Here is an 11,050-nt window from a genome sequence, read left to right as displayed (position 1 = left end):
CCATGCCTTCACCTCTAAAAAACTCTCTAGGAGAGCCATCAAAGGCCACAAAGACAAAACATATGCTAGTTAAAGTCATTAGGTTTGCAAACAATTTCTTGAACCTCCAAAGTTCCATGAGGGAAACACCCAAGTGTGACTCCCAAGGCCCATCAGCACAATGTCATCCTTGGGTGGGCCACCAACAATAAGTTAAAGAAGAACCAATGCAAGGCCAAGAAACCTTGTTAACAAAGAACCCATGCCAAGATTGGTGCACTAATAATGTTTGCCCAAGAATTTCTTAGAAGATCAAGGCTTCTATGATGACAAGCTCCCAAGAACAAGCCTCAACGCCATCACCATCAACACAAGCCTTGCAAAATATACTTCATCAACCCAAATGGTGTGGCACAGCTTTATCAACTGCACTCAAGCTTTTGGCTTATCCCTGCATGCAAGGGCCTATTTTTTCTTCAAATGGTACACACACACACACACACACGTGCATACACACATATCTTTAGTGTTTTTTTGAGATAAGAGAAAATCGAGCAATGCTAAGGTCAAATCTTGACACTCTTCATATACACGATTAGCTCTGTAATAATTAAAAAAATTTAAACTCATAATTTTTTTGGGGATCATTATATACCTCCATGAGGTTGGATTATATCTAGGCTTGCACATTGAGGGTATAATTGCACCTTTCAACACAAAGCAAAGAAAACTCCATTACTTGCTTTAAGGACAAGTTGAACTTGCTTGATTCATTGTGTAAGAGAACTCCATTACCCACTTCAGAGACATGGTGAACTTGCATGATTTATCCACTACGATCTAGAGAGATTGAGATCTTTGTATCACTAGATGTACATACCATATGCATCCTAAAACAAAAGCAAGCGTGGTTGATACGGATTCTGAACAGGGCCTAACATTGTTAAAAAATGAAAAATTAATTAATTATGGGTTGATTGTTTTGATTGACTAATCTCTAAACTACTGCAAAGCCTTAATGAGCATTAAAAATTGAGATCCCTTTTTCAAACATCTCTTCTTTGAGCGGTTTGGTGAGATCGTGTAGGTTATAACATCATTTCGTCTCTCTCTCTCTCTCTCTCTCTCTCTCTCTCTCTCTCTCATCAACTTCTTTCTCTTAGATCATAGATATAATCTCTCTTCTTCTCTCGACACAAACAAAGACAATCTCTCTCTTTGCAAAGAGAATATTTGTGTGCACGACAGCCAAAGTGCAAAGCAAGAGAAGATGAGAGGCGCTTGGCACACCAAGGAAAGTGGAAGCGGCTCTTATCCCTAGATTGGCTAGATTTTGGTCACTATGGCTAACCATGTTATCAAGCATGGTAATGATGATAGAATCAGATTGAATTTGATCATGAACGAAAAGTTTTTCCATAGAAATTTCTGGCATGAGTTTTAAAAATATCCATGGATGCATTTCTTTTCATTATAGTGTATATTGGGAGAGATGAATTTTTGGAGATAGTAGAGCCAGTAGTAAGTATGTCCTAGTAAGTAAAATTTAGTCGCTTTTCTTTGTAGTGACAAACTTCACTTTCAACGTCGATAATACATGCATATGAGGTGGGGGAGATGGCCTTCTCTTGCCCTACACCACGACATCCCGGGCTCAATACCCGCCTCCTTCTCCCACATGCCTAATGCATGAGGCGTGCGTTTGGCATGCGGTCTTTCAATTCGGTCTCTAAAATAACCCTTGCAATTAAAAAAAAGGTAATTATACCTGTGGAACCAAAAATGCCTCCGTTGCCTCATTCTGTTCATCTGAATTTTGCACCATCGTCCTTAGAGCGCTAATTTATTTATTTTTTTGATGAGGAGGAAATTCACTCTGAGCTTTTTTAAATTGTTTTTTCTTGCCACGTAGATAAAACGTGAGAGCGCTCTTTTTTTTTTTTCCCGATTTTTTCCTACGCTACCCAAGGTCCCAAAGTGTCACTTTTTTCTTCACGTGTTGTTTGATACACAGTGAACGCTGATGATTGACCCCGGCTCCAAAAACAAAAAACAAAAAGTGAACGCTGATGAGCCGCTCCATGCTGCAACAGCGGCATGACAATGGAGGTGGAGTCAGCTGAAGCAGGGATGAGCTGCTCAACACCAGCAGCAGCAGCAGAAGAAGGGGACTCGGCCAAGCCCTTGATGGTTCGCATCAAGAGGAAGCGGCTCCAGCCTCCCATCGAATCTCTCTGTAACCTGCTGTTGCCCTTCATTTTGCATGTGTCTTTTTGCAACGCTTGCTATTCAGTCCTTGTAAATTCCACCTTTCGCTTTCTTATCAAGTTCTTTTTTTTAAAAAAAAATCCTCTTCCCATTCCTCCTCCCCTTCGTTTCTCTCCCTCTCTCTTCCTTGCAGGGCTGGAAGTGTCTGAGAGACCCACCAAACGCCTCGAAGCCGAACTCCTGTCCTTCTCTCTCAATGACTCCGACAGCCAAAGTCCTGGTATGCTTTTTTCCCTGGTCCTCATTGTTGTGAATATGCTTAACAAGCCCTTTATTCACAGCTTCTGTGGTAATCCAAACGCCTTGGTTGCTTCTACCCTTGGTTTTGGATCTCTAGTCCTTGGTATTGGGTATTAGAAGATAGTTGGTGTGAATACCCTCTATGGGGAGTGAACAGCCCTTATTAAAGTCCAGGTTAGTAGATAAGGCTTTGATGCCTATAAAAGCATGTACTTGGGAGGTTCTCTAATCACAAGAGTATAGTTCGAGTTGTGCAACATATTTTTGTTGTGCTTGATGTCACAGATCTCTCACACTTACCATAGCCATTCAAAAAACCCTAATCTCTCTTTGCACATGCTCCATCCTTGCAGCATGAATGCTAACGTGGTATCATAGCCACCTTAGCCCACATCTCTCTAGGTGCCTACCATGGGTCCATGCTTTGCCCCTCCAAGCATGGACCCATGGTTCTCTAATCACAAGAGTATAGTTCGAGTTGTGCAACATATTTCTGTTGTGCTTGATGTCACAGATCTCTCACACTTACCATAGCCATTCAAAAAACCCTAATCTCTCTTTGCACATGCTCCATCCTTGCAGCATGAATGCTAACGTGGTATCATAGCCACCTTAGCCCACATCTCTCTAGGTGTCTACCATGGGTCCATGCTTTGCCCCTCCAAGCACTTCCTCCCCATATAGATGCATTATATTCGGGGCGGTCTAGCATACCCCTCGGGCACCATGTCCCTCCGGATAAAAATCCTGCGACGCATCACGGAAAACGGCCGAAACAGCCGTTTTTAGCCGAACCGGCCGAAAACTGACGGACGCGTCACAGACACCTACCTGTTTTGCCTTTGATTCACCCGCAACCACACCAATCAGATTTGGCCCCCCCTCAACCCTAAACTCCTCTCTCCACAGCACCTCGAACCATAGGAGAACGACGCAACAACCTCACTTGGGGAGATGGCACAAGGCGAGCAGCTTGAGCATGAGGAGCTTGGAACGATGGCACAGCCTTAGCTTGGGGAGATGGTGCAACAACTAAAGCAACAAGGAAAAGAAAGCAACGGGCTCCCTCCCTGTATAACGTCCCCCTCTCGCGTCCGTCCAAACATTCAAGGCGCTCGTCCTCACACCAGCCCGCCCAAATTTAAGTGTGTAGCCCAAGATTACTCTCTGGTCCGAGATTACTACGCCACTGGTCCACGATCAACAGCCCTGATGCCTGCCCACCATAGATCCCACCTCTTGGCCCCGTGGCAAATAAAGCCGAGGGAGGGGACGGGGCGGGCGCGGAGGCTTCCCCGTTGACAATGCCACCAAAGTATGTAGTACACAACTTTGCATTCATCTTTACCTTAACTGTATCTCGTATATCAACAAGCTCCATTGAAGCCCTATTTGTAGGGGAGACAACAATGCAGATTTGTTAACAATGCATTGTGCAAGGCAACACAGAACAAAGTATATTGGGTATAAGGTTCGAAAGAATGAAGATAGTGATCTATTATGAGCGCAATGCTCATTCATTGAAGAGCTGATTCTAAGAGGGCTTAATCATAAAATTGAATGATATACCGCCACTGATTCATTTGATCAAAGCTGGCTGAAAGAGCTACCGAATTGAGTAGCTTCCATAATAGCTAGATATGAAAACTCTCTCTCTCTCTCTCTCTTTGTGCTAAACTCTAAGCTGTGTGATCCATAATCGTTCAGCTTTTTCAATGGCGTCATCAGGCCTCCAGTTTCCTGTCAAAAAGGTCCTCCTGCACAAGATAATGGCTCATGTCTGTGCTGCTCATATGCCCACCACCATGCTTATGTGGCGCAAGCTTGCTGCTGCTCTTGGCCTTGCTGCCTATGCTGGAAGAAGCCGGCGACTCAATTCGGCATGAGGACGGTCAGGGGAGGAGGGCCCTCTTTGAGTGTGAACATTTTCATTTCGTGTTGTGAAGCACTTGCTGAAATCAGGTGTCCTATTACTGGTCTTGCTCTGTGGAGTGTGCTTCTTCTGATGATTAAGTTGATCGTACCCATCAATGTTTTCATCATTAGCAGATGGAGAAGACAATGTTGATGAGGATTGCTTTTGCCTACTTGCTTTCCCTAGCTTTTGCATTTCACCAACATGCTCTTTGAACTCCTTTCGTACCACTTCCAAAACAACATCTCCATATCTATCACACCATGTCCTGCATTTTTGTGGAATCAAACAAAAAAGAGGCCACTTTAGTTTGTTGTTGTCAACAATAAATTGTCCACAAGAGTTACAAGAACTGTGAGGCTTGAGGCTTGTTGATTACTTACCGTGGGAAGAACTTTTGGAGCTCTGTTTTGTCCACAGGCAACCTTGTGGCAATGGCATCAATTTGCTCATTTCTAGCAGAAACCAGCAACAAAAAATTTGTTCAGCATCAAGTCTTTCATAACAAAAGAAGTTCTTAACACACTTCCAGCCATTCTACTATGGCATGATGGTAACCGTTGCAAACATTGGTGTAAAGTTAGATGGAAAATCCATACGTGAAATTTTGGCCCGATTGCGACTTGCTCATTTCAGCGCGAATTCTGGATAACTCGTTCTTTATATTCTCTCCCAGAAACTGAGATCCAATAACACAAAAATCAACATAACTTTACGTGCACACTAACACAAAGCAAAGGCTCAGTCAAGACTCACCTTATCAATGAAGAAGTCTGTGGGTGCACCCTGTGAATGAACCTTCTTTTTGAGCCTCCTTGTGTTGGGACCTTGTCCTTTTGGTGCATCCAGCGGCATTGACAGCAATGGTGCATTTTCCAAGCTCTGATTGATCCCCACTGCTTTGTCTATGGGCTCTTCTGCCTCTTCTTCTCGATGATCAGCCTGTAGCTTTTTAGAGAACCTCAGAAGGTCCAAACCCCACTTGCCCCTGTTAGAGGCATGTTTCTCACTTGCATTGTCGGAATCACTGCTGTCATTTGAAGAATGGTGGTGGGCTTCCTCGGCAGTGGGGTGCATTGTCAGTGCCTTCTTCTGGATAAATCCTGTGAATATGCTTCTCAACCTGCTAGGAGTTTTGGCAGGAGACTTGCTTGCAGATCTTCTATCTTGAAGTGCAGCAGCAGCAGAAGGGCTATTGCAATCCATTGACATTGCCACATCCTTGTGAGGTGAAGTAGAGAAGGGCTCTGTCACAACCTTGGCAGGGGAGGAGGAGCAGGTGTATACGGGACTGTTAGACCAACTGCCCGTGGACTCCTCTGGCACTTCTGTAGCAGGGTGTGGACAAGACAATTCCTCATCGTTCTCTTTTCCCTCTGCTGCAAGAGAGATGGCGGAGAAATCCAATGATTTCTGACAAGTAGTAGCTTGCTGTTGAGGGTAGGGTGGTTCCCTCTCCAGGCAATCACGAGGTCTCAGAAAGTCCAAGGCATGGGGAACCCTCTTGCCCACTGCTGCATCTTCCTTCTCTTTGGCAGACTTGGTGCTGCTGTAGGGCATCTTGCTGAGCCTCAACATCACATGTTTCAATGGAGAAGAAGAAGACGGAGAATTGACAGAAGTAGAGGGAGCACAAGGTTTCCTATATTCCTCTCCCTCTACGTCAAGGGACATGGCAGCTGGGGACATCAACAGGCTCTCTGGTTCTGCAATGGATCTTGCCTTTATTTTTCTTCTTAAATGTGGTGTCCTTGTAACGGAAGCTTTTGCCTTCATCTTTACATCTTGAGCAAAGCTGGTGCTGGTGTTGTTGTGGTTGTTGTCGTTGGTGGTTGTGCTATTGCTGTTCAGGATGAAGTCTTGAGCATCAATTATCGCCCCTTGGCCAGCCAAACGCACAATCAAAGGCTTCATTGCAATGTGGTATTCTTCCTCAGTAATGCAAGCTGCAAAGAGGAGGTCCTGTGCATACACAAAAAGCCCGTCAAGACTTGGCCCATCAGCTCAACCTCAGAATGTCATATAAATTGGCATTTTAATGGATTGAAACCCCTACCAGCGGCTAATGAATTAGTCTTAATCATTATCACCGTGAAAAATTCGACCCTAAGAAACACAGAATAGCCCTAATGATTCCAGAAATTCCCCCCATTGATCATCATGAGAAGTTAATGATGCTCGAATGGGGAAAGACTTATCAGAATCTCCCTGAGAATGCTTGAATGGATAGAGGTTAAGAGATCGATCAGTTGAGCAGGGTTCAAATTTTGAGGATAAAGGTTTGCCCCTATGTTGATAAACAGCATAAAACTTAACTGTTGGTCTTTAGAAAATCTAAGAAACATAATACTGGTACAAACTTTAAACATTCTTAGAAGAATAAACCTGATGATAGATCACCATGGATGATCAAACGAGGAAGGATTTGATCAGGCATTGATTGGCACGCCCACAATACATTGAAGACGGTAAAATCCTAGCCATCCCCCCCATCAGCACCCAGCCAAGAAGGATGATGCGAAGACAGAGACCATACCTGCAAGAAGAGGAGCTTGTCTCGCGTGAATTCTGCCCACTCTCCCTGAGGATGAGACGATTGCAGGGAAGCAAGCACTTGTGATTTGCAGGTGTCCACCTGCTGCTGAGAAGAGAGGCCTTCTTTCATGAGGAAGATTAGATTGAGGAGCCTGTGGAACATCTCCTGCTGCCATTTCAGCCCTTCGGTGTGTTGCAGGCTGCGCTTTGCATCCTCACTTAACAGCGAAAGCGTGTCCTCTTGCCCCAGCAGCCGACCACCTCCTCCTCCTCCTCCATCGATGTTGCTCATGTACGAAGCACATCGCTGCAGGAGAGGGGTAATGTTGTTGCGGTAAAGGGTTGAGGCATTGTCCTGCCATCAATCATCAACAAGAAGAAGGGGAAGGAGGAACAGGTCAGATCAACCAAACACCCAAACAGGAAAGAGCCATTCGAACTCCCCTACACACACACACACACAGACAGACGCGCGCGCACACATAGAGACATTAGCTTACTTGTAATGTCAACACAGAAAACCCCGTGTCCATCTTGCTGCGGAAAGAATATTGGCTCCTTCAGGCTTTGTGAATAAGAAGACATCTTGTGAGCGGCTTGTTTGTTTGAAACAGCGGTGCTTAACGGTCGTTTGGAGAAGGGCTAGCCCCCTGACATAAAACCATTAAATAACCCTCCACGACTCCGACCTTTTCTTATGATATGATTTAAGGGCGGGTTCACATTGGAGCGGCGGAAAACATACTCTCAAACACACTTTTCCAGGTGGAACTCTTACAAAATGCACACTTCCGCCGTCCAAGTGTTCACATAGGGAGGGGGAAGTAAAAGGGAGCCTGACTTCTTCCGCCGCCCACTGTGAACACTGGGGGGCGGCGGAAGAAAGAGTAAACACCATACCAAAAACCATAGAACAAAGCTATATTATGTCCACAAAGCATACTGTAACTACAAAAATAAAGAAGCCACACTACAAACCACAATGAGCCAGACAAAAGACTTGTATTACAAAGGCTTAATCGGAGTTGGTAGGTGAGTCCAGCTCCTCTAAAGCCGCCCTTCCAAAAACTTGTAGGACATTCATCCTTGCTTGCTCTCTATACATTGTTCGGGCAAGACTATCTCGCCGCTCCGAGCCAACTCCAAGGTCACTCGCACCCCCTTCATTGCCTCCTTGAGCGCGCTCCATTGCATCCTCTATGTCAACTTCACGTATTGCTTGAAGCTCCCTCATGGAGGTAGCTATTGCTCTTCGATCCTCTTCTACACGTCCAGAGCATGCTGACAATTCTGCTTCCGCCTCACGTACCCACTCCATATCAAAAGACTCTCCATGTTGGATACAAATGTTGTGTAGCACAAGACAAGCCGCAACAAGATCTGGGACATGACGTAGATTCATGTCACATCTTTTTAGCAAGATGCGAAACCTTGCCTTGAGCATACCAAACGCTCTCTCAACTGGCATCCTTGTGCTCGATTGAATGAAATTCCAATGGTACTTTAGACGTGTCAACCCTTCCTTGCATCCTTTGAAAGGCACTAACATGTATGGCCGTGCGGGGTAAGCACAGTCGCCAACCAAACAATAGTTACCCAGCTCGCCCCTTGCACATGCTTGCCCTATATCACTTCTGGAGAAGTTCAAGGAGTCATGCGCTGATCCGGCCCAACCGACATCATAATTCCATACTTGAGCAATTGGCGGCTACTGTTAGTTGTAGCAAAATAGAGTGGAACCCTTTCCGATTGAAGTAGTCAACATGGTTGTCACGGGGTGCAATGATGGGGATGTGAGAACCATCTATCGCACCAACGACGTAGGGAATTCCCCTAAGTGCCTCAAACTCTCGTGCTAAAGTTGCAAGCCGAGATCTTGAAGGCCATCTTATGTACATATTCCGGAGACCCGATTTCACAATTGCCTTGGAAAATGCTAGGATTATTTCACAACATGTGCTCTTAGCGCAACCATAGGTGTCACCAAGGCCCAGTAGTCCATCTCCTGTAGTAGCAAGTCTGCTTAGAGCAATGGCTACCCTATCTTGAATAGACACAGGCACACGGAAGTTTGTGGTTTTCTTTTGCATGAATGGTGCTAGACTCCCACAAAGGTAATGAAAGGTTTCTTTGCTAACCCTAAGACGCCGCTTGAACATGGTAGCACTATAAGCACTTAGGAGATAGCATTTTACAAAGCCTTGAGGCCGTGGATATGCCCACGCTTGTCTGTGTTCATGACCCCTCCTACGGTTCGCAATCTTCCTCAACCTCACAGATCGTGCCATGCATTCGGTAACATGCAACCAAGTCTGCACTATGCACTCATCATTGTGCATGCTTGGTTCTTTAAGCAATTCATAGATCGCAATAGAACACAACCACGCACAATAGAGTGCAATGTCTTTGGACATGTCCATTGTCACCTGCAAATCCAAAACAAGTTGATACATATTAAATTCTCAGCTTATATGGCTTCTTAGGAGCTTAGAAACATTCATAAATCCATACAACGCATAGGAACAAAGCAACGTCGAGATCCCAAACTTTATAAACTCATACAAGAATAATAACAAGAATTTCCTCCGCCAAGGCTACTTGTTGCCCCCCCTTCCTTCCTTAAGGAATTCACTCATTGTGGCATGCAATCCTGCCAATATCTTCAGTCGCTCCCTCTCCAAGGCAACATTTTGGCTAGAGGTCTCCTTGAGATGGTCCAATAGATGTTTCCCAGTATCGGCCATTGTGGCCAAAGATTCCTCATACTTGGGAGTCACTCGACGACTTGAGGACATGGGTGCTTGTGGCTTCTCGTCATCTAGTGCTATAGTTACTTCATCCTTGTCACCGCCGGGGAAAGTAGCATCATCCATTGTTGATGAAGAAGCGTGGCTAAGAGGAGTGACCGTGGCTCTATCGTGGTAATACTCATCCACCACATCGAACCATTTACATGTGTGCCTCCTGTCATTGCCAGATACCGAGTTGTGAGCTTTGTCCACTCTATATTTTGCTAGCACCGCTTGCCACTTCTTGCGACAACTTTCACTATCCTTATTGAAATCAGGGTAAATGCCGGCTAGCTTTGTGGCCACCTTTGCCCACAAGTTGACCCCTTGTTTCCCAGGATTGTTGAACTCCTCACTCAGGCCCCCCCTGACATGAATGAGTTAGTCAACCCAAAAGTCTTGCCACTTGCTTTTCTTATTGTCGTTGTCGTCATCTTCCCCCAAGTCCACCACCACCTTCTTTTTGGAGTTCCTGGGTTTCTTTGGCGCAGGTTGGGTCTCAGACACAATCTCCTCATCGCTAGGCTCCTTCCTCATGCCACGAACTCGCTTTGGTTGAGAAGATAAAGGGGGGTTATTGAGCGAGTTGGGTGATGGTTGGCTTCCTGGGGAATTGGGAATGGAATCCATGTTTGGGATACCTAGGGGGGATGATCGATTAGGAGGTTGCGCTACCATAGGTGAATGGGGGGGGCGAAACATGAAGGGAGAGTTTGGAGAAAAGGAAGGAGAATTGAGCATGGCTTGGAAGCCATGAGGTGGCACATGAAAAGGAGGATGGGGAAATGAATAGAAATTAGAGTGCGGGAGAGAAGTTTGGGAGAAAATAGGATCATCGTCGCCTCGTTGTTGCGATGAATCAAATTCATGGCTCGTGTTGGAATCCATAGTACCTACATCAAACACGAAGAGAATATTATTAGCACCACATAAATTAAAAACACATAGATAAGTCATGATAATGGAAATGCGGTTTGTGAGGGGTCACCTTATGCGCTCGCTTCACGTTGCCTCCCGCCCTTTTCGCACACCCCTAAAAGAAAAACAAAAGCACACAATGTCAAAGGCATGGCAAGTGTACCACAAAAACATTAAAAGAAAGGTAAATGGGTGGATAAAAAGAAAGCATGATTGAAGTGCATGTAAAAGCACCTTGGAGAATGGAACTTGTGAAGCTTATTATGTTCTCTAGAAATTCTAGAGGGTACAAAATCTCACCCTAAACCCTTTAATTTATAGGAAATTGAAGGGTGTTGGGGGGGTGGGGGGGTTTGTACGTTGGAAAATGAACGTTGGAAAATTAACGTTTTGAAAAATGAACGTT

The 11,050-nt window shown here is 45.1% G+C and overlaps 2 protein-coding genes and 1 long non-coding RNA gene across 3 annotated transcripts; 1 reads left to right on the top strand and 2 right to left on the bottom strand.

The window, feature by feature from the left end:
- The first annotated feature begins 1,948 nt into the window (after positions 1-1,948).
- On the top strand, positions 1,949-4,933 carry LOC147635081 (uncharacterized). The gene is made up of 3 exons (XM_086804354.1): positions 1,949-2,215; positions 2,381-2,467; positions 4,216-4,933. Exons 1-3 carry the CDS (start codon positions 2,077-2,079, stop codon positions 4,371-4,373), a joined length of 384 nt encoding a protein of 127 aa, XP_086660480.1. The 5' UTR covers positions 1,949-2,076; the 3' UTR covers positions 4,374-4,933.
- Positions 3,959-7,651, bottom strand: LOC147635080 (uncharacterized). The gene is made up of 6 exons (XM_086804353.1): positions 7,438-7,651; positions 6,939-7,292; positions 5,159-6,364; positions 5,002-5,081; positions 4,786-4,857; positions 3,959-4,670 (listed from the first exon to the last, which is right to left on the bottom strand). Exons 1-6 carry the CDS (start codon positions 7,468-7,470, stop codon positions 4,337-4,339), a joined length of 2,079 nt encoding a protein of 692 aa, XP_086660479.1. The 5' UTR covers positions 7,471-7,651; the 3' UTR covers positions 3,959-4,336.
- Positions 7,652-9,457: 1,806 nt separating this feature from the next.
- LOC147635079 (uncharacterized) lies at positions 9,458-10,841 on the bottom strand. Its single transcript, XR_015266739.1, has 2 exons — positions 10,715-10,841; positions 9,458-10,619 (listed from the first exon to the last, which is right to left on the bottom strand). It is a non-coding gene; the product is annotated as an uncharacterized LOC147635079 (long non-coding RNA).
- Positions 10,842-11,050: the final 209 nt, after the last annotated feature.

The sequence above is a fragment of the Cibotium barometz genome, chromosome 10, assembly GCF_041138505.1.
Source record: "Cibotium barometz isolate CiBa-2024 chromosome 10, ASM4113850v1, whole genome shotgun sequence".
Taxonomy (NCBI): domain Eukaryota; kingdom Viridiplantae; phylum Streptophyta; class Polypodiopsida; order Cyatheales; family Cibotiaceae; genus Cibotium; species Cibotium barometz.
The sequence above is the reverse complement of the archived record's forward strand: the minus strand, read 5'-3'. Positions and strand labels throughout refer to the sequence as shown.